The sequence below is a fragment of the Pipra filicauda genome, unplaced genomic scaffold (assembly GCF_003945595.2).
Source record: "Pipra filicauda isolate LSUMZ 115617 unplaced genomic scaffold, ASM394559v2 scaffold7_size6619720_pilon, whole genome shotgun sequence".
In the NCBI taxonomy this organism is placed as follows: domain Eukaryota; kingdom Metazoa; phylum Chordata; class Aves; order Passeriformes; family Pipridae; genus Pipra; species Pipra filicauda.
Window position 1 is genome coordinate 932,093 of NW_024104976.1, and position 24,084 is coordinate 956,176.

The 24,084-nt window shown below is 41.1% G+C and overlaps 1 protein-coding gene across 3 annotated transcripts in view; it reads right to left on the reverse strand.

The window, feature by feature from the left end:
- The window catches only part of PDE8A (phosphodiesterase 8A), a 120,584-nt gene extending 99,538 nt beyond the window's left edge, over window positions 1-21,046 (reverse strand). The window contains exons 1-2 of one of the 3 annotated variants that reach the window (XM_039390055.1): window positions 21,024-21,045; window positions 19,448-19,967 (exon numbers count right to left, since the gene is read on the reverse strand). In XM_039390055.1, the coding sequence (XP_039245989.1) occupies window positions 19,448-19,708 (261 nt within the window). In that variant the 5' untranslated portion in view covers window positions 19,709-19,967; window positions 21,024-21,045. Of the gene's footprint in view, window positions 1-19,447; window positions 20,078-20,309; window positions 21,004-21,023 lie in introns of those variants that run through there. The other 2 variants (XM_039390054.1, XM_039390056.1) reach the window with 2 other exon arrangements.
- Window positions 21,047-24,084: the final 3,038 nt, after the last annotated feature.

A 24,084-nucleotide genomic window follows, 5' to 3' on the forward strand; every position in this document is an offset into this window, starting at 1 on the left:
TATCCCTGAGGTATGTCCAAATCGTGCAGGAACACTCAAAGAGATAAGAGACAGAAGAAAAGGTATGCAGCTCCTGGGTGGTTGGAGCTCTGCCCTACTACACTCTGGGCTCTGCCACTGCCCCACTGACAAATTTTCCCATCTTCACAACACCAAAAAGTAAAAGCCTAGAAAACCCCCTTATGGACTTGCTGACCTCCTGTAAGATTCCTGCACGCTGAACTCCCCAACCCTCAGGATTTAGTCTGCTCCTGGCAGGAACTGGAATCCTTATTGCACTGCTGGGGACCCGCTATCCCACTTTGTCTGCAGTTCCATCCTCTGTCACAGCCACTGAGTTCTCGCTCAGGCTACACTGAACAAAAAGGGCAGCTCTGGGCTTCTTCCTCATCTTATTAAAGGCTTGATCTCCTCAGCTTTTTGTGAGGGGATCTGCACAGCAGGATGCAGGGTGGGGAGTGCCAAAGCCAGCTCTGACTTGGTTTGCTCAAGGACTGGAAGCACTATCACTGTATCACCACACTACTCTGCACACCAGTCCTGATGCTTACACAGCTCCTCCCGCTGTTGCCCTGGTTGGTCTGGTCATTCAAAAACAATTCATGTTCTTCAGGGTATTATTACTCTACCTCTGCCCTTTAGATACACCAGGAGATTGCTTTACTCGTTCAGATGAGGAAGAATCAAATTGACAAAAGTGAATCCCATGAACACCATCCTCTTCACCTGGATGTAAGACGAGAGTCTCTCCTCCCTCCCTTAAAACAAAAAAAACACTGCCACTTGGCCCATATTAAAACTTCCTTCTGCATCCCAGGAAACAGTTATTTAATCTCTGTGCAGTATCAGACTGAGCCAAGAACATGAGTTACACTACAATCTTTTACATATCTGATTTAATCCCAATTTAGTAATTTAAAACCTAAATAAATAACATTTTTCCTCAGGCATTGGGCCATTCTAAGGTCAGTATTCTGCTACAGAAGGAGCTGCCAGTCCCCTTACCCATCCTTTGGGGACTCCTTTTTCAGAACAAATGTTGACATTGCCCATTCAGGCAGGAAAGAAAAAATGGTTATGAGAAGCTGAAGTCTCCACTTGCTTGAGACCATGTTTTTGGGTATCTTAATATCAAGACCTATTTCAGGTGACTCCAGCACCTCACTTAGGACCCAAGATTTTATCAAAGAAGCCCTTAGTTTTTAAATTTTTAACTATTATTTTTTCCTGACTGCTAGACCTACCATCTCAGGTATTGAGGCTACCCTGGGATTCAGCTGTACCAGGTTCCCCAACCCACATTCACCGGCCAGCAGAGCCCCCAAAGGGAAGGGCAGAGGCAGGGAGGAAGGAAGCACAGTAGGCTGTTCCAGCCAACATCAAACGAGAGCACTGGGAATGCTGTGGTTAACTGGTCCCCTGGTTTTGTTTCTGAATATTCCATGCAAATATATAGATATGTGCAATACACTCTTTTGATATAATAAGACTGATTTTTTCCTGAAGTTTATAACTTGTTTGATAGCTTTAGTGTTTTCTTTTTTTACTGTAAATATCTGGGACGCTGGATACCAGTGCTATCATTAAATATGCCAGCAGACAAACAAGTAATCTATTTCTGAACTAAATTACTTCTAATTGCACATGCAACTCTTTCACTCTACTTAAGAATAAAGGAGTTTATGTCTTCTTAAAAAGCGCATGTCATTACAGAGAGTGGATTGACAGAGAGTTCATTTCCTGACATCATCACTATTTTTATTTTATTTTTACATTTGTACTGTGTAAGCACTAAAGTGTACAATAGCCTTATAAACAGACAAGAAAATATGTCACTATCCCAGCGAGTTTACATTCCAAGATGGGATTTCTTGTTAGCGCTAATTCTTTCCACTTTCTCGGACTGATTACCAAAAACAATCACAAAGACCTGTACAAATTATGTGTGCTGTCGCCTGCTAACACAAATAAGATGTATCATTACTTGTTTTTCTTCCTAAATCCCTGTTCCACAACGCAGCATGACCCTCTCTTCTCTGCCCTCCTCAGCAATACCCTTGGAACACAAGTTAACCAACTGAGCTGAACACCCTGAACTCACAAGCACAGTCAGTCATTCCTGGACATTAGCACAGACATCTGAAATCATCAAGCTATTGGAATAAGAAATAGTTTTCAAATATTTTTATATATTTCCCTTTTGTTTTTTTCAAATATAACATTGATTAAGCCTTTGAGAAACTCATTGCTTCAGCAAAATTGGGCATAATTTGCATCCAGGGGAAAAAAACCCAAAACACAGAAAAGTAACTAACCACAGCTCCAGTCAAAGAAAAAAAAAGCTCCTATAATTTAGACAAAGCTAAACGAGAATTTTTAACATAAAACCCATGTGTAGTCCTTGCCCCACAGTTCTTTATCTGTCATAAAGCAGACAAGCAACACAACGGCCTTGACTGACCATTATACATCATTTAAAGTTAACATTTTTCTATTTGACCATCTTATCTCCCTTTATCTTCCTGCCTGAGCAAGGAGACCCACAAGTCATTAAGTAAAATACCATTATAGATCCCAAAAGCCTTTGCCAAGGCACAACGTGATCCGTCTCAAGGATTTTTAAAAGGGGAATCTGGTGGTTTTAAAACGATGGCTGAAACACTGAAGGCCTTTCCCAGACAACTCTGTTTATCTGTGTTAGATTTGCTGTTGCTGTCTAAGTTTCTTTTGGGTAATTTCTAATTCTATGATGCCTTTACTTGGAAAGGAGTTATAAAGTTTAGAAATACCCACTTATTAGCCCTAGAAAGCTGCTTTTTTTACTAAGAGCAATTAGAATAAAGCAATTGCTTTCTCTAAAAAGAGAAGTATTTTCAAAAAGTGAGGAAGTGCAAACCCAAAGATGCACTCCTAAGTGTGAATCAACATCACATCAGTGATGTGAAAACAGGCTGGGGACTTCTGATCCCAGGGCATATGAGGATGGTGTGTACCACAGACACTGAGCTTGCTTAGTTTCTGGTTGAAGGGTGTCTACCCTGCAAATGCCAGCAAATGCACAATCTATGGACCAACACTGTCATGAGCTTCAAAAATGTCATAGCCTAATGTTTCTAAGGGGGAAGACATTTTAGAAGGATGCTATTGAAAAAAGGCAAAGAAAATTTAAAGAACAGAAAATAAAACATACACATTAACTAGATTTTAGGTTTATTTTCCATGGACTGAACTGGAAAATGACAAAGTGTAAAAGAAATGACTGCTGAGGTTCAAGAGAGCTTCCCCACAACACGCAGGGCTCACTCCACTGTGCTCTACCATGCACGCAGGCTGCTTGTCGCCCCAAGAGACCTCAGTGGACTAAAGCCAGCATGGATTACCCTCTGGCTTTTGATCATGATATATCAGACAGGTAAAGAGCAGCCAAAAGCAGCTAAAAACATTAACAGCTCTGAGAAAACCAGCCTTTCCATTAACACTATGGGCTTCATGCATCAGCCTGGCTCCAGGACATGGGTCCAGAGACAGGAGCAAGAAGCTTCAACTCAGAGTCCAGCACATTGCTCTGGTTTACTTGCATAATACCACTTAAACAAAGTATTGCCCCAACTTCAATGCAATTAAGGTGAATGTCAAGTCTCAGTCTATTCACACTATCAAGAAACCAAAGAGGAACAGTCTGTGGCCCAAAACCAGGCTGCAGAGTAGGGAGCTCCTGGAAGCAGCTCCATTAGCAGGGCAGAGCACTCCTGCACCACTTTTCAGTCATATCTGTGATGGCCACCAACTCTGCAAGTCCAAGAAAGAATGGGCAGCCCTGAAGGATACTGAAACACGTAGAACAGTTAATTATGTTAGAGAAACAACGAACATGATCCTATGAAAAAAATGGGAATGATGGCAGTTGTTGAAAGCACATCTGAAGGAAAAGCAACAATTTCTTCCACTCGGTCCTTGTCAAAGAGAAAGCTGTCACAAAACTAGCTTGAGCTTCAATACTTCAGAAAGCCATTTTAAAATCCTATTAAGGAGAAAAATCCATTTCCATTTCAGATCAAACTTCAGTTTAATCACAACTACTCATGGAGATATTCCCTTTACAGAGCAAGTATCTGAACAGAAATGATTACAAAAATAGATGAAAAATGTCTAATTTTTATCATGAAATTTTGTCAGCACCAGCTGAATCATAAAAGACTAGGAGTCCACGCTTAATGTCATTTTTGACAGTCTCTATTCATAGTTAAATAACTAAAATTCATATCCACAAACTACAATCAAGCAATCAACTGATTATTTATGTTTTGTGCTATGAAAAGCAAAACTATTTTTCCCTACAATGTTACTTCTTTCTGTTAAGCAACACAAAAACCAACCTAGCATTTAAAATGTCAGTATGGAAAACATTTTAAGCAAAGAACAGCATTGCAGTTTTGAAAGTTGATGAAAAATCATTTTTTGAGCACAGCAGATTAGAAAGAAGTTTACTGCATTTTAGTTGAAATTAAGAGAAAAAATATTGGTTTGTTTATTTGTGTTTGTGTACACATCTATGAAAATACTTCTCTAATATCAGATTGATTTATAAAAATGGCCTTTTAAGGGCTATTGACCTTGGTGCAAATGATTAAGAGTACACTGTGTGTACTAAATAAAGATTTTCAGGGAGACATCTGTTTACTAGCTATGCCTCTTTGGAAGCAAGGTTCTATAATTTCTAGGATAGTGTCATATGCCAGTGGGTGGGAAGAAGCTAAACCTTCCTCAAAAGACCTTCACCCAACAAAAGTACCACATTAAAAAAAGCACAGAGAGGACTTGCTAGGAGTTTTATCAGTGAGAGGACATGACACCAAAAAATTATAGATGCATGCATTTATGAGCATTAGAAACATGAAAATGGCAGTCAAAAGTAGATCACAGTGGCAAAAGGAAGAAAAGGGGCTGCAGGAAGAAACGTCTGCAATGTGTGACTGAAAACAAGTTAAAGAAAAACTACAGACCACCAGGGATGACAAAGTAAGAAGGTTAAGCAGAAATAGGCAGTAAAATCAGGGTTCTGCTGCAGAAGCAGCTGTGCTGGGACAACATTTCTATCACAAATTGCCACAATTTGGCATTACAATCAAATTGTCACCAAATCACACCTGGCAATTCAGTATCTGCCATACTTACTGCATGCATTGTATGTATCATTATATGTATTTGTCTCATATTCAAACATAAATCTGGAATAGTTTCATGGGGTAATTCTTAACATTAAATCAGTTCTAAACAAGGCAATTAACTGAAACTTCAACTTTTCCTTAATAACCTGAAGCTGCAGAATGCAGAGCCACATACTTAGAGCCTGTTCTGAAGAGCAGTGTACTACAGCAAAAGGCACACAAACAGCAATAGAGGACAAAGGCCATTAACAATCATTTATTTATCCTAATTCAAGGACTGTTCCCCTCTGCTTGTTCTACTGCCTGGTCTAGCCTACAAAGTCCTGCTGGCAAAAAATGCATTTCTTCCCAAAGGTTTGCAAATACCCACATTATGATTTCATACCTCGACCAAACTATTTCCTGTTAAATCCATCTGTCCAAAGAGGAAAAATTCCAAAAAATCACCAGTGTGGTGGCAGCATTCAGAGTGCTAGCATGGTTCCTAGTAGTGAGGAGCTCTCGCTACTACCAATTCTTGCTGCAAAGGCATCGTAAAAGCAGGCAAGTGGCTCATAGACATCTACTGCCAGAAATTATCACAGTCCAAAGGCTCCACAAGGAGGAAGGGGGCTCCATGTGCTGAATGTACCAGGCTCTTGCTTTGCTTCCATTTCACTTGCAGAATCCTGAAGTCCCAGCACACGTATAATACAAGTTTCCTGGGAAACTTTCTTTTTGCAAATGGAGCTAACATCAGCAAAACTGGTTTTGCTGGTGCACTTTATACCAGTTCCTCAAATGAAACAAGCTATTCTAACAAAAGCATGTTTCCCCTTATCCACTATCACTATATCCATAACAGAGATTTTTCCAGTATAAAACATTATTAAAAATCCTAATTCCTCACTGATACTTCTAGGCTAGGTAACATCCCTCATACAGTCCTGGCCTTGACAGTATTTTTTTTTTGCCTAAATCAGAAATGTGTCCTAAGTACAGTTCAACAAGTCAAGAAATACAGGAAAGCTTTCTCTTGTGGAAAAAGCCATACCATTGTATTTGTACTCTCAAATGGCATAAACTACACTGCCACAAGCACAGCTGTATCAGTACTGCTGCAATTAAAGCAAGGTTTTACCCTGGTTACGTCAGTAAGAAATCACCAACATGAAGAACAGACCACTGCAATACTGACATTCGAGGTGACATGAGATGCCTCATCACCTAAGACCCTACACACTTGTTTCTGTAACATATGATGGGTCCTTTCAGGGTCAAGAGCAGCAGAGGTTTGCAAATGTCCTTGCAACACTATTCACTCTTTCTCCAAGGACAAGCTGAAGAAACCCAGCTAGCTGAACTGCAGCCTCCACTGCCTTCGGCAGGTGTTTTAGTAGCGCTCAGACTAAATTTTCTATACTATCAGGAGAGAAAGGGAGGAAGGATAAAGCACAAGAATAAACTAGATCAGTTATTTTATAAAGAAACAGACATCAATGACAAGAATTGCATATGTATGATGATTTAAAAAAAAAAACTGTGAAAAAATACAGTAGATCTTCAATCAGCATCACACAGGAGCTGCAATCCAGTGACTGTTTTTAAGTGCTTATGCTTCTTAACTCTAAAAATAGAAAAATCTATGAAGCTCCTCAACATGCTGGGACAGCCAGGGGCTTTCTTTAAACACTCTGTTAAATAGCACTCTCTCTTACCACATGAGCTCTTAATTTCTTGGTTCAGAAAAGCACACAGCACTTTCCTACAGTGCATAGCTGGGTATTTCCAGAGCCTGCTTCTTCACACAAAATCTTTGAAAGATGTCTGTTAACTAAACTTGGCTTAATTAAGTTGACAATTTCACAGCTACTTTGAACAGCTCATTAACTGCAGGCTACAGCTTCTTTGCAGCCAAAGCTCCACAATACATCATACAGTGAACCTGCTGACAGGAGGGTACAACTTCCAACTCATGTTTCAAGAGATCAGATTTATTACTGCAGTCCTGCTTCTTCTAAAACCAGTTCAAGCCTCCTTTAACAGATACTGAAAATACTTAGATTTGTAGTACAGAGGTACACAGCGCTGCAGATACAACTCTGCAAAGTCAACGCTGTCTTACATGGCCTGCCAGGATGATATTGGGTATTGGGGTGAGGACAAGTGGCTGTGGCTGAGCTGCCACAGTTGAGGGTTTACTAAGTCAGGGGGTTGTATTCTATTTAAATTAACCACAAGCTAATTGGTAAACATCCTGTACATACATATATAGCCTCTGGACAGTCTGCTTATTTCTGTTCTAGGACAAAAGTATCTGTAGTAACCAAGTTAGAGTGATCAATTAATCTGCATTTAAGAACTTGTGTTTAAACAAATCATTACCACTGGCCTCAGATCATTCCTCAATACAGAGGTCAAGGTTTCCCAAACCTAACTCAGATTCTTAAGGGTATGAAGACCTCTTGCAACACCCAGCAAAAGCAGAGAGGCAGTGCTGTTAGTGACAGTCACCTTACCCTGGCAATCCTCTGTCATGCTTTTTTCTCTACATGAATTGTTTCACTAGTTTACATTAAAAAGCATTAAATTACATTAGGAAGGGCTAAAGGGCCATCCTTTAGAAGAAGCTCCTAGAAATTCTACCTGCTGGCTTGGAACCTCCTGATGTTGGGAAAGATGATGAAAGAAATGCCAAGCCTTTCACCCACACCCATCTCTCTGCAAAATGGAGAGGAAAAAAAAGAGAAAAAAAAAAAACAATGAGGCACTCTACAGGTCCTTGTACCTCTTACAAAGTGGCAGGAAGCTAATAGTAGTCAAGCATTTAAAGACTCCCAGGTAATATTTCACATGAGTATTTACTGAGTGTATTGTTACAGGTGTAAGAGGAAACTAGATCCCAAAGTAGTCAAAGTGATTGGCTGCAGCCAGGGAAGTGCTGCTCTGCTTTCAGGTTTGCTCAACACAACACACTTCCTTGGTACCTTTGTCCTGAAATGGAATAGCCCTGGCACAGCAAATCCTAACAAGTGGATGCAACTGGGTACTTCTCTGATCAGTCAGCTGGAATGCCAGTCAGCTGGGGAAAAAATGTAAGGGACCATTGACCAAAAGGATCAGGTTTCCTGATGGGGGATGGTAGTTCTTCTTTGCAGGTCATCCGTGGAGAAAGGGCAAGAGACCACACGGCCTCATTGCTAAACACACTTTAGAAAACAACTGGCTGAGGGAGATAATGTCCTTGTTCCAACTGCTGGAAGAATTTATGAGGTTTCTCAACTTTTTGGGACAAATCACTCTTCCATAACTAGGTAAAGATCCCTGTAGACAACTGAGACTTCCACAACTAAACTATACCTCACAGTGGCCTCTGAGTCAAGTGCTGGACCCACCACTTGAAACTCTACACTGGCCTCTGGTCTTGATTTAATTTAGGAGGCAATGACAGTGCAATGCAACATATCAGGGAGGCACCTCTTCACCAGCCTAACTCCTGTACAAAGAATAAAGGGTTGCAAATCACAGCTACCTCTTAGATTCACAGCCTGTGCTTCCTAGAACAGCTCCAAAGCTCACAGAAAAAATGTAGGCAAAGATTGTCATTCTCTGAATCTGCACCAGGTCTATTTCACCTCCACAATCCTTAAAATTCTCTGCTTTGCTTATACTCTGTATAACAACAAAGCAAGGTTACCCCACAAAGCAAAAAATGCCCCATTATCAGTGTCCCACAGCCTTAACAGAGCACAGCAGAAGAGAGTTTATATCGCCCAAAGAGCACAAGAGAGCCTTGTAAGAGCTCTCAGCAACCAGAACAGCCAAGATAAAGTTAGGAGAAAACTCCAGAGCTATGTAACCTCCAAAAAGAAGTCCTTTTTAGTTTAATTGGCAAAATAAGAGATGGTAATTTCAGCTCACTTTTTTTTGACAGTCGAGCTATGAATCTCACTGTAAGTAATTCATGAGAGAGCTCAGATTTTTAGAAAATGCGAACTTCAGTCACACTTCTCTGAAAATTTGGTGCTTGGCAATTTTCCTGTGGTCAGTCACACTTTGACTGGGGGCTAAGTCTGAGGATCTGACAGGCCACTAGAATTCCCATATCTCCCGCCAACCTCTGCCTCACCAACTCCCTCTGCCCCACTCCCACTCTGAGGCTTTGCAGTGATACAAAAAAAAAAGAAAAAAAAAAAGAAAAAAACACCTTCCAGCTGTTATAACATACAAACAGTGACAACAGTTATGTTTTTCAGTAAAATATCGTAAGCTGATACATCAATATTTAGCTCTAGGAATCAACAGTATACAGTGCCCAACAGAATTTCTCTTTTTTTATTATTTGCTACCAAACCAGCAGGTTGACACTACTGCCTGTCCTTCGGGGACAAACACTATCTCTGCCCTTCTCACCAAAGCCAGGGGGGAGAGGAATAGCTCAGCTTCCTCACTGAGCAGCTTCATTAGTTCAATGAGTTTTCATTATTATGAACAAGGATCATAAAAGCTAAATCTGTCTTATCTCCAAGAAGTTGGTTCTTGTTACTAGGTACCACTGCCAGAGGCAGATGCTTTTGGAGAAAACTTGGTTCCCAACAGCTACTGCTCTAATGCATTCATTTTAACGAACTGTAACATGCAATAATATTTCAGAAAACACAAATCCCTCCTAAAAAGTAGGCAGCTGCCCCAAAGTAAAATATTCCATACTTTGGAAAAGGTAAAATATGAGATTATTCACTGAAGGAAAAAGTGTCATTGGTAGGCTTAGGGCTGTGACTGACAGCACTACCACAGAATTCAACCTCACTCTCTCATGACAGATCTTGGCTCCATGGCATTACACAGCAAGGAACAAGACCACCATTTCCAGAACTGAGGACATATGATAACATAACTAATTGACAGTGTAAGCAGAACAGCTGTTTCATCTGAAATTCTGCAAAAAGCTGATCCCTTCCAGCCAAAGACAAAAAAACACAAACAAACAAACAAACAAACAACCCCAAATACTAAGTAAATTAAAAGTTCCAGCAGAATCAATGGAAGCATGCTGCAGTGCCTGAGTTCACAGGACTTACTCTTCCTTTTGTTAACAAAACAAAATTTGTTTGGGTTTGCAAAACCCCTTTTGCCTGGCTATGAAGCATTTCATTCCCCTAAAATATCAGTTTTACCCTCAGCTGTTTTTCATCTGCTTTATGTATGAAAGAAACTAGTTTCTCTGGTCATGAAGTCCTCTTCAAAATGCAAACCCATATTTAGTTACAATTCATGTCTCCTGCTTTCTTTTAAAAACTTTCATAGGTTGTTCTTGGTCCCTGCAACAGTATCTGCAGAAACAAATACATCAGCCATTCACACTGGTGGTGTTTCAGCAATAAGTATGTGCTAACACTGATTTGGAAATTAATTCTCCATTCATGAATTCCACTCAAGAGTACAATTTTTTTACTGCATTTGACAACTTAGCAACTAAGTTTTAAGGACATAAAACTAAAATATTGGTATCAGATTACGTGCCAGAATGGTGAAAAATGAGAAGTAAATCAGTATGTTCAGACTGAAGCCAGAAGAGGAACATGAAGAACTCTTCTCATTTTTGTACCTTTAAATAGATGCCTTGCATCTTAGTCCAAAGCACACTCTGCTGACGGCTGTCAGAGACAGAGCACTGCATACATGGACACGGTTTGATCTGAGTGCAGCTCTTATGTTCCTGGGTACACGATGGCCCTGATCCCTCATGACACATAATTAAGATCAAGCATTCAAGTGGAAATAGTAAGTTGGCCAAGGAGCCACACGCTAACCAGGGGAAGTTTGGATCTTCTGCTTTCAGTTCACTATCTCTGGCCTTGGCTACACTGTTGCATCACTGCTTACAGAAGAATCCTAAGATGCAAGTCAAGAACTACAAAGGTACAAGTAAGTAGGGAAAAAAATTCCTTTTGAATGCTTAGAAATTCAAAGTTATTCTACCTGAAGCACAGCAGCAACCCTTGAGCCCACAGATCTTAATGGGGTTGAAAGACTGTCATTTTGGTAAGAATTTGGCCCGCCAAAAAATCCCTTCAGTATTTGAAAATAATACTTTGCTTTGGCTTGAAAAATAAAATGCAGATATCTTGCCATCCACATCCCATGCCATCCACACTTTAGAGTGTGGCAAAGCTCTGGATTCCAGTACTTGTACACTTACATTCTGATACTCATCCTGTGCCAAAATATTTATGTCTGAGTTACCGCTCATGGAAAAGTGCAATTTTTACCAGGCAGTTAAACTGTGTTTAAGGCACATCACTTCTGCTTCAAGTAACTGAAGTAATAGGTGTAGTTGTCCTCAACCATTTGTGGAATTTCTCACCAAACTTATAAAAAGTTATGAAGAAAAAAAGAAAAAAAAACACTTAAAAATTAAAAGGAATGGTAGACAGTATTCCAAAAAGAATTCAGATCTGCAAACCAGTCATCGCAGCTCAACATTGATCTTGACCTACCTACCTATCACACAGATACTTTTGTATATTCAAACTTGGAATTAAAACCACTCTGGTAAAATAGAGTTCTGCACTTCAGTTCAGAAGAGACACAACTCTGACAACTCAGTGTGAATGAGGAACATCTACCTGATGATGCAAAAGGATAGATACTCCTAAGTACAGAAAAAATTGTATTCAATGTGGATCAATGTAATTATGCATTAGCATAGTTTTTTCAAACAAGATTCTTATTAAAAAAGGTTTACCCTGCTGATCACTTACTGAGGTTGTTTGTCTGATTAAATTTTATTAGAGATAACACAACCTCAAACTCAAAGACAGAACACGATAGTAAATGTGTAACTTTAAAAATACATCGTCTTTTAGTGGCAAGATGGGGCCTCATAAAGTTTCCACCGCATCCCAGCAGGGAGCTAAAGGTCACTGAAACTCAAAATGAAAAACAATGGGAAGTAGAGGATGTCATTCTTTCACATTTGCCCAGTGATTCTGTGTTTTCTTTGTATGGATTTACTTAGGAAACTGGGAAATCTAAAAAACAACGAAAAGATTTCAAAGTTAACATTTTCCCCTTAACAAGATCAGAAATCCATTCATGTCACAATGTAAAGTGTTTGATTTATAAAGGAAAATACCTCTTAACTTGAAAAAGGCATATAAAATATTTGAAGTTTCCTATGCATCTTTCAAATTAATGTGCAAATTAATTCTTCTTTTGCAAAAAAAAATAATTCTCATTTCCAGTAAAGAAACAGACACATCTTAAATCTGTTAAAAATATTATTTAGCAAACATTAATATACATCCTGATTTTTTAAAAAAAATCCCTGAAATAGTATCAATTTAGTTCACTCAGAAATTAAAGATTTATCTGGTGAAAAATACATTTTTCTTTACACCAACAAAAACATTTTATCCTAATTTCTAGGGATCTTGTGCTCAAAAATTGTCTATCATGTAATAGAGTGGCAGAACCAAAAGCCCCATTTCCTCCTACTTCAAGCAAAGACGAGAATCCTAATTTGAGTCCCCCTGATACTGGAATCAGAGTCTTTTTCATTAGCATTTTATTCCACAAACTGTTTTTATATCTTGAATATTCCTTTTTTATTCCGAGTTGTTTTGCTGTGCAAGGACATTAACTCTCTACTATGCAGACTAGCTTTGAACATTTAAAACACTATCAAAACCCATCTCAAATTACCATGTCAACTACATTCAAAATAGATACAGCAAAATTTTTGTCAACACATTTTCACGTCAAAAAGTAGGTTCTAGCCCTCTTCCTTTCTCCTGGAACAAAGCCATACACGTGGGAGCTGGCTTACAGAATGCTAAGCTTTTTACTTTGTGCAGAGCAACAGAGTTACAGATTTTACAAGGAAGAAGAGAAAAGGGCCTGGAAGTTTGATCTGAGGCCAGGAGTACAAGCCATAGTAAAAGAGGACGGTCTGGAAGAATGCATGAATTAGAGACTCCGCTATTTAATTTCACAGCATGTGTAACAACATCATTTATTACATTTTGGCTTTAACATGGATATCAAGAAAGAACCTAAAAGGGGCTTGATGCTGAAATCTTCCAACTCAACATATTCTGTGAATCTATGATGTTTTTGCAAAGCAGAGGGCTTTAACATCACTTCCTTGATGCCTTTGAAATCCTACAAATAAAACTATTTAGTATGTCACATACATTAAAGCTATTCCATTTGCCATCCTGTGCCAATTTAAATTATGGTTAAATGAGGATACCTAATTATTTCACTCAAAGAACAGATAGCAATGTGTACAATGTCACAGGGCCAAGCAAATTCCTAGTGAAGCTCCACTGGATGAATGGGTCTGACACATAAAACACTGCAATTCACATGGAAAACTGAGCTTTGGACATGAAATAACACCCTGTGTGCCATCTTGGAAACATTGCTAACAATGTTTTAATTCCATCCACGGCTGGTAAAGCAGTTTACAGTGTGGGCATATTACATCCATACACACCACCAAAACAGAACACAATGCTAAACTGTTCTCCTATGTGTGCAGGTGCTTCTGTGGCCCCCTGATAAAATGACACCTTACGTAAAGCTTGTATTGAAACTATTTCACCTTGGGGCCAGTCTGCTCATTATCGTATTTGCTTTAAGTTTCTTTCCCTTTTTCCTGAGAGCTAATAAAAGCTTTAGCTGTCCGTATCTTGAAATATTCATTTCCTCTTTGAGGACTCATTTGAAAGTCAGTTGACATTCCAACTGCTCAAAAAGTGGAATATTTTCAGTGTATTGTTAGTATTGCTCAAGTAACCCAATTCTGGAGTCCTTTCTCAATGCGACAGCCAAGAGAGGTGAACAAACGTTCGTATAATAACTAAAACAAAACAGCAATTTATCACTGCTGGTAGTGGCGACTGCTGGATATAACAATTTCAATGGTTGTTAAAAATAATTCTCATTCAAATACCTCTCCCTTTCTTGACACGGACATTTCTTTGAACATGAGGAACAAATACTAAAGCATGCAAAATGGGAAGCAAAACAGTTTCCAAACAGTATTTTTTATAAATTTCAAATGAACTATGAACTCTTCTTAATGAGACATTCTTCATACTCACATAGATTATAAGCATCTTCTAATCTACAATTCATTGAACAAGAAGCATTTGCAAGCTGGTATAACCATTTCACACCTTTAATTTATATTTAAACTTAACATTTTGGATGTAAAATCTGAATTGCTAGCACCTTAAACAGCAAGGCAAAGCTGATAACTTGCATTAGAATTTCACACCACATGTAATATTGGGAATGGTACAAATGGAGACAGAACTAATTAGTATATCACCTCCCGTTATTCTGCCTGGCTTATAAGTACATTCTACAACTAGAAAATTTTTCACTCTGGATGTACTTACATTTCAATCTGAGCCATACAATTAAGAATACAAAGGGTACAACACAGTAAAAGAAACACCTAGAACTGCAGAAATAAAGGCTTGGTTTTAATACTTCCTCTATTGACCCATTCAGGGGGCAGAAAAGGAAAAGCTTGAAATTTAACTACCTAAAAGTAGTTAAGAAGAGACACAAAGCAAGCTCAGACCAGCAGCAGTGAAGAACAATGAAAAGGGTAGAAAGAAGTCAGTCCTTCATGCCTGGCAGATGAATTTACAGCTGAAAGAAGTTTTGGTGAAGTTTTTACCAACAGTAAGTACTCAAAAAATTCAGGTTCTAACCGTCCTTATCTCAGTCACCCAAGGAATTGCCCTCAGATGCAGTGACATATTTTGCACGAGTTGGTTTGCATGATCAAGAGAGGTACCAGTAATAATGATTTAAAAATTGAAAACACAGCTTATGCTGTCTCAGTATTGTAGCCATCCATACACTGTGAGTGATTTAGAGGGGTTTTTTTTCCAATTTACATAACAAACAACAAGAAATTTAAAAAAGATAAAAATTAGACTTAAAAATGAACCCAGTACACATGTTACTGCACCACTTCGTATGGTAGAAAAATCACACTCCCATCCCCTGAAGAAAGGGTTCAAGCCTTGCAACAACAGCATAAAAAGTACCAGACTGAAAGTCTGGAGCCGTAAAGACTGAGAAAAGTTCATGTATCTCAGCGTGGGAAGGATCCTCTCAGTGGAAGCAAGGATCTCTGTACAGGAGAGCTGACGTCAGTGGAAGTGGGAGGGAAATGGTGATGGGAGGTTTGTCAGGGAAATGATTGAGGACAGTTTCAGTGGGAACAGGGAGGATTCAAGAGAGGGTGGATGGCCTCAGTGGAAGCATGGACAGAAAGTGTGGGAGTATCTAAGGGAGGGAGCGCTCATGTGTTCCAAGGGAAAGGAATTACCAGACAGGGAGGAAAAGAGCAGACAGTTTAATGGACTAAACAACATGCTGTTAACTGCTGAAATGAGATCCACTTCAGCACTGCAGGTACCATATAGCACACAGCCTCTTATATGCAGAATTATGCAACCACTGGTTTGCAGTGACTGCAAAATTCACAGGCAATTTCACAAGGTTTGAATGCAGAAAACTTACTGGCTGTAGGGGCAGGGATTCAAACTGTCTGTCCCACATCAGCTGATAAATCAGAAGACTTTCACATTTAGTCCTTCTGGCTTTTAATTTAAAATAAAGGAAGTCTGGATTTACTCTCTGATCCCCTTGCACCCAAACACAAATATTTCTGTATTAAATGTACACGACAGGGAGAGTTACACAAAAAAAAAAGGAAGGAAATCTTACGTACGGAAAAGAATGACAGAGCAAAATCAAGGTGCAATCTATGTACTACAGTGTATATTAATGCACTGTAGAAGAGTGACACACGCACACGATGTTGGGATAGCAGATGATGATGAATACCCAAGACAATTTTAAATAAATGCCCATGAAGTACTTATGCCATTCAGCATTTACTCCACTTATGCTATAGATTAAACAATGATTATTCTAAAGGTGTTTAAGCAGGTTTCTGTAAAGCCAGCAACCTTTACCACAAATTCAACTATGCAAATGTCTGAAAATCATCATTAATATATACAAAAAAAAACCCTAATATTACAATTTTGAGCCTGCTTTCTTGAGATTTTTAAAGTTAAAATAAAAATCAGAGAAACTCTCCTTTGCAACAGTACTGGGTAAGCGTAATTTGATATTCTTTATGTAGCGCTGGATAATCAAACCTAGATTAAGTCCCTTCATCTAGGTTCTGCTCATCTTTCACTAGTACAGGGTTTAATCTGCAGAGTCAATACATCAAAAACTAAGGGAAGAGTTTTCATGGCTGGTTCATTGTTTAGATATGGCACTTATTCCAAGATGCTCATAAATTTTCAAAATAAAAGCCACATACGAAAATACTAATTAAGGAGGGAGATACAGGTGCCATGACTTAAAAGGGCTGCTCCGTTTCTCATGTACTATCACCATACTCACATACACCAGAAATAGGTATTATGGCATTTATCTCTGCATACACACATATTTTCGGGATTGTTCTGCAAATCTGGATGGATAAACTTAGGGTTTTCCATATTAGGAAAGAACAGGAAACTTTCTTAGCTACAGTTTATAAATTGATGCAAATCGCAAAATACAGTATGCTCACACTGCACATCCACAAAATGTTCCTCTGCTATTTTACCAGAAGAAAGATACAGTAAGACATAAACATAAAACCAGAATAAGTTGGGGGGTTAATTAGTAATATATATAAAGCCATTTTACAATTAGCATGGGGTTTTTTCTTTTTCTTACACTTTCTGACTTGAAAAATGTGCACTATAGCTAACAAACTGATTCAATAAAAATTATTGCACTATTATACATGTTTTAATAAACTTAACACTAATGCCAGCCAAAGTGAAAATATGAGATTTACGCATAGGCCAAGTTTTGTTCTTAGCTCTAACACAGCATTCTCTTGGCTTTAACCTGTACATATGTAACAATTTAATTTAAAGTACCTGAAACCAAGTGAAAATGTCATTCAGGACTATTCACACAAATTCTGGGTGACACCACCACTGCCCAAAGCACAAAACGTTTGTAGCGTGCTGTGTTTGTTTGAAGGGATCCCTGGGGCCATAAAGGGTGTAGTGCACACTCTGAAGAATAGCAGTGGTTCTTAGTAACACCCCAATTCTTACAGTTCTTTCTCAAATCAAAAATCCTTTCAGTTACAAAACAGACAAAACATCCTGCCCAATGCTCCTTTTGGCTTCAGGAATTTCAGACTCCTGTCCATTATTTTCAACGTTCTCACACTATTTCTTTGTAAACAACTTCACCGTACTGTGAAAACTGCTCTCCAGCGATCCCTCACTCCAGCACAATCTCCGAGATAACGGTTATCTGGCACACTAAGAACTGCAAATCTGATCGCACTGTACACACTAACGATAAAAGCAGAGAATGAAATACCACGATGCTTTACAGCTCTAGAGAGTATTACAGGATTTTGCACATGAAAATAATGCAGATGTGACGTGTCCAACAGATTTTGCATTCAGCTGATTGCAAACAGAACTCCGCTCTCATTCCTCAAAACCCATCTTTCACAGCACTGTGCTTAGAGTGATGACAAGGGCAGAAAATGGGATCGAGCGATAAAAACCTGAGTGACTGCCAATGAGATGACAGCATGCATATGAACCAACAGCAACCCTATAGCGTCTGGCTGAATTATCCAAACCTAATAACAAGAATTTGCACAAAGTTCTTGAAACTGAACAACAAAATTCAACAAAATTAAGACTGCTTCCCACACGTGCTTCTGGAGACAGGATTTTAGGAGGGGGTTTTCCCTGTAAGCAAGCACACAGGAGACATTCACAGAATACAAATTTTAAGACTATTTTTGGTTTAGATTTTGCTAACATACAATTATAATCACTATTAAAAATTCAGGTAACAAGACAATTGTCTGGATTGTGATGAAAACTTAAGCTTCCTTAGTGTGGTTACTGTGTTAAATAAGACGTAAGCATGTCTATCGCGTGTGAATAAGGCCGTAAAGTTCATTTCCTGTACACAAAAAATTTAGTTTAATACAACACCATTCAGCTTCACATTCTGTTAGTTAATTGTTAATTCCTCCTCCAACTCGCTACTTACAAAGTGTCTGGTAATTTTCTAGACTTTTTTAAAACTCTTATGAACAGAGGTTACTAAATCTGAAGGAAAACAACTGAGGAAAATCACTCACATAACTGAAGTTAATTATTCCAGGTCAATACTCTAGAAGCCATGCAAGTAAAAATCCTAAGAAAACTACTAATCATTCGAGTTTCTGCTAATCTGCAAGACGCTTGATATTCAGCTAGATCTTGCCTGCATCTCAAGCATGTATCTTATATTTACAGCATGTGTATCTCAGTTCTTATCACAGAACAAGAACAGATCAGCCATGTTATACAATACCCCCTGGGCTGCTACAATTTGATTTTTCTTACACTTGCAATTACTTATTTTTGCAAAATAAAAATAGTTTCCCCAAGAAAAGCAAAGGCATAATCCAAACCTATAGCATTAGGAACCAAAGTACAACCCACAAACAAACAGCCCATCCATAGAAAGTAAACAAGCGACCGCACCACAAACTGTCTCACTTTAAAGAAAATAATCACAAATTACAATTTTTTTTCAGTATGTGTCTCTCGACTTCATACAGTCTTGTGGTGTATCTCTACTCAAAAGTATGGGCCCTAACACACGTAAAAAACCCTACAAAAATACCCTATTTGCAGCTACAGACAAGGTCAACAAGTTGTTAATGTAAATCAGTACCCAGAGCAAAACACGCTGCCGCTCTCCCTTCAACTTTCTGAATGGAAGAGGTACGCAAACTGATCAGCCCAGCAAGCAGATCGCTTCAGTCTGCGATCTGCCCATGCTTCCAAACAAGACAAGCACAAACAGGACCGAGGGACGACCCAGCACACACACATGAGTTAGGGCAGCTCCCCTGCACGGCGGAGTCCCACCAGGACGGACGGGCCCCTCCAGGTTCAGAAGCAAGACCCGTGCCCCGGCTCCAACGACCGACGAGGTCAATTACACCGCTCTCCGTTCCGGAATTAGGAAAACACATTTTGCGGAACGAAGAAAGAGACTTGGGTACCTCTATAAAGTCTTCAAGACACTGATTAGTTTATAAACGAAAGTAACAGCTCAAGCCAGGAAAAGCTCCCCCACAAAGGCAGGGAGACTCCTTGGGTTAAACCGCTACAGCCAACTCCGGTTCTGAGAGAAACAGTGCTCATGTTTAGCACCCTTTTTACCTTAACACTGGATCTGCCGGTCTGGGCCTCTGCCTCCATGCTCTGGCTGTTCTCCCTCTTGTCTTTCTTAGAGGAATTAGTCCTCGCCTCATAAGTGGATGTGTTGTAGCATTTAATGAATAATCCTGGGACGGGGTTGCCTTGCTGCTGTTGAGACATGGTTGTGTTGGTCTGGTGAGGGAAATTGCACTCCTCAGACTCATTGCTACTGTGACAGATCACTCTGCTGTCAGAGAGGTTGGTGCTTGGAACACAGCCCATGCTTTGTGGCCACCTGGGGAATACTTCTAAATTGTATATATATACGTGTATATATATATATATATATATTTCTTTCCTTCCCGTTGATATTTTCCCCCTGCTTAATTTTTTTGTTAACAGGTTGAATCTCTTTCCTGCGTCTCAAATACACTCTGAAGCATTGCCATCGGTCCCTTCTATACCACCAGAAACGTGTCTGTTCTCCTCGTCCTCCAGGAAACAGGTCCTTTTATCTCAATCTCAGCAGTGGGCTGGGGAGCTGGAGGGGAGGGAAGGGGGGAAATCAAGAACCGGTCGACTTCGTATTTTCACAGATTATTATTAATTTGTCTAAGCCATCTGAGAATCTTGGTAAGATTTTCTTTCCTTCTGGGAAAAGAAAAAAAAAAAAAAAGAGGGGGGGAAGCAAAATCAAAAATAAATAAAAAAAAAAAAAATCCCAAGCCCCAAACCGCACACACCCCGGCGTCGGCTCGGCGCTCAGAAGGGCCGGGGGCACAGCACCATCTCCTCCCCCGAGCCCGGAGCACGGCGCATTTTCCACCCGGGCTTGCTCCGCGTTACCGATTAACCCGGGACCGGGCCGGGGGCCGCTCCCCACCTCCGCGTCCGCGCTCCCGCCGAGCAGCGCTCACTCCTCGCGGTCCAGCCCGGCGCTGCGCTGTGCCGGGGGCGTGCTTTGGGGTGTGCTTTGGGGGCCAAAATCAACGGTTTATTAAAAAATAACAACAACAACACGGACCGAAAGCCGCCCGGCCGCCCCGGGGAGCCGGCTGCGCTCCTCACGCCGCGCTGGGCACGTCCCGCGCCGCCTCGGTCGCGGGCGGGCGGGCGGCCGCCGCGGGGGTGACATTCAGGATCCCGTCGTCGGAAGGAAGGAAGAGCCCCCCGTCAGGCGGCAGCGGGGCTCTCCGGCCGCCGCAGCGGCATCCCGGCTCAGTGCCGCGGGGCAGGGGCGGGCCGGGCCGCGGGGAGCCCCCTCGGGAAAGCGGGGCACGGCCCGGAGGGCTTCCCTGAGCCGCGGGGGCAGCCGGCGCGGCGGGCGGAGGCATCAAAGGGCCTCCATGATGCGGTCGGTTTTTTGGGCAGAGAAGTGATGCGAAACGGCGAGGGGGTGAAAAATCAAAAATTAAAAAAAAAAAGGAGAAGGAAAAATTAAAAAGAGCGAGAAGTGAAGGAAAACGATCCTAGCGTCCCATCCCGGCGGCAAGGGCTGCAGCGGCGAGAGCTCTGGTTCCCGGGGCCGTGGTGTCTGCATCCCTCAGCAGGGAAATGCCTGGCTCCCCGCAGCCGCCGTCCCTCGCTCCGCGCTCACCTTGTTATTATTGATGTTCCTCGGCGGCCGCGGCGGCGGCGGCCGCGGCCCCTCCGCCGCCCCGCCCTCCCCGCCCCGCCCCGCGGCTCCCCCCGCGCTGCCCCGGCAGCTCGGCCGCGGCGGAGCCGGCGCAGCGCCCGGCGCGCTGACCTCCGGCCCGCGCTGGCGTCAGTGAGAGCGGCGGCCGCGGCCAATGCGGGACCGCCCGCGCCCCGCCCGCGCCGGCCCCGCACACCGCGTGCGACCGCACCGGCCCGCAGCGCTCAGGGCGCGCGGTGACCCCGGCGCGCTGCCCCGTGAGACACCGGGCTCCCTCCTTCGGGAGCAGGACAGCCGGACGGAGCGCCGAGTCTGTTGTTGCTTCCCATCGTTTTCCTTTCCGAATCTGCCCGTGCCAATTTCTTTGAGAATGTTTTTTTGAAAGCAAAGCCTTGTGAAAAGGGAAGATGGTGCTATGGGTGGAGCCAGGCCCTGGGGCTTGGGAAATTAACTGCAGGCAGACTTTTTCCTGGAATATGTATGTGAAATAAACCTTTTCTGTTTCTATATCGTTTCGAAGCAGCTATATTTCCTTATCATATAGATGTGCTGGGAGACTATATGTCTGTACGTACTTTAAGAGAGAAAACGCAGTATTTAAAGCCCTTTAAATGCCCAGGGCAAGGCGAGTTACTACTACAGACAATACGTGTTCCAGAAGTACCAGCTCAAGTGCAGCCCAGGTTCCACGACAGACATATGACACCGTACTCTACCACAGACCACACACAACCTGATGAGCTCCTAAGAGCCCTGTGTTCCACATGTGCCTTTCACTTTCTTCACTATGTCATCTGTAGCTTCTGCTACCTTTATTCTCAATGACTCACAGAGGTGCTTCTCCAAGGTCCTGCCTGTTTTCACTAGCTCAGGAACAGCTCAGGGACAACAGGAGTTTAGGGAAGGCCCAACCAAACTTTAGATTTAGGAACATGGTTAAACCCAAATATCAAAGACATGACTTTTGTCAATAAGCTCCAGCATCTCAGGAGGGGAAAATGATGTATCACAGGAGGAAACTAAATTACTCCAGTTTTGTGCCATGATCACCTCTGTACTCCCCTGTCAGAATCAGTGTGTTTCAGAAGCCGATTCAGCATGAGTACTTCTGTGCATTCCGAACAGCCAGACTTTGAACAGTACCTCAACTACATGACAAGTGCCATCAGGTCATAATTAAAAGCAAAACATGCAGATAAATAATGACTATTGACAGCAAGAATGGCAAGAAGCTCTTCATTCATGTATGTAACAACATCACTTGATGCAGATTAGAGCACCTTATAAGGCTGAGAGATGCAAAGCCAGAAGTCGGTGCTTTTGAGAAATGTGGTTTTTCAGGATAACCACAGTACTTGCACTGTCAAAGTGCTTTTATTTACTTCTCATAATTGCCAGCATTAAAGGCTGGAAAATCGAGTCTTTCCTTTCCCGATGTTTCTGCTACTGTGCAGTTTCAAGTATAAGCAATAGTCACATAAACTTCATCCACCCCATTAATTTAGCTGATCTATACAGCCTGTTAGAACCAGAAAAAGACATTGGCTTCCTGTGCTCTCTCATCACTTTGGACACCCACTTAATATAAGCACTTAACAATAAATGAAGGGAAAGGCTTAACATATCCATTTGAAACAGTGGGCACTGTTTGGAGCGACATCTTGTCCTCATTCTTTCCTTTATGTTAAACATTATTTACTAGATCCCATTAATAAGAACACACTTAAGTGCAGCTAGAAAAAGGCTGCGTAAGAACAGAATGCTGCAATTCCTACTTGTGCCATTAACCACAAGTGTGGGCTCTCTTCTTCAGCCTTAATGGATCTGTCAGCGAAACTGCTATTGCGCTTTATTTCTGGTGGCACTGGAGGAGTTAAGAGACAGCAAAACTTCATTTTCAGAGCTCCACATTCAGTTTGCAGTGCTGACACCTAGAGTTAAGCTTTCTACTCTGTAAAATAAATGGGTTTGGTTTGCAGGTACACAAAGACGAAATGTACAATTCATGGTGTCATTTCAAAAAATACCAGTATCGGGAACATCCCTGCTTTCCACTTTGAAGGCAAACAAATTCCCACTCAACTAATACCTCCATTTATGCAAATGATAGGCAAATACTGGGGGGTGGGGAAGGGAGGGAGGGGGCACAGGGCATGCTTTGTTTAATATCAGCATGATAAAACAAGAAAGTGTATATGCAAACATCATGTGCATGACCCCTTTGCTCCTTTTTCAGAAGTTTTTCCACAAGTATCCCTTGGCAGATTATTACTGATTATTTCTACAGCCTAATTTCAAGAGAAAAAAAAAGTCCCCATTTGCAAGATTTTCGTATGAGAACTCACACTGCCTTGAATGGGAGAATGAGATGAGCCTGAATAATCCCTTAGTAGTTTAATAAAAGCCATTGAGAAATCACTGGAGTTGTTGTTACACTGAAAAAAATTCAATAAAGACAGAAATTGCTATTTGAACAAGATGCTGGCACAGGCATTGTCTTGCTTCTCTACACTTTGAAAACACTGGTGCTATTTTTATTGCCAATAGAAAAATACAGTTGAAAGTATAGATTTACCCAAAGACTAGAATCAGAAAGAAGGGGTGAAAACATTGAAATTGTTGCCAATGGTAGTGATTTGTCACTATACTGTATGAACTCTGTGGATAAAAGGCCTTGCTCAAGCTTATTGCTGAAGAGCAGCTCAGGAAATGGTGGGCACTATTATTCAAAAAAAATTAAATCATGCAAAAGAGCAGAGGAAGAATAGGAGTGTAGACACTGGCAGATTAGGGCTGTGGGGGAAGTGTAATGTCAGCACAGAGTCAATGAGGGAGAGGTCAGAAGAGAACTAGTTCTAGGAGACAGCTGGGGAATGAGAAAGTTCATTTATGGAGAATAAGGTTGAATTTCATTCAGGATTGCAGAATAAGAAATAATGCTAGGAAAGAGCTTGGAATGATTCCTATCAGCTTGATCTGCAGACAAATGGGTGCTGGGGAAGATCAAAGTATTTAGAGAAGA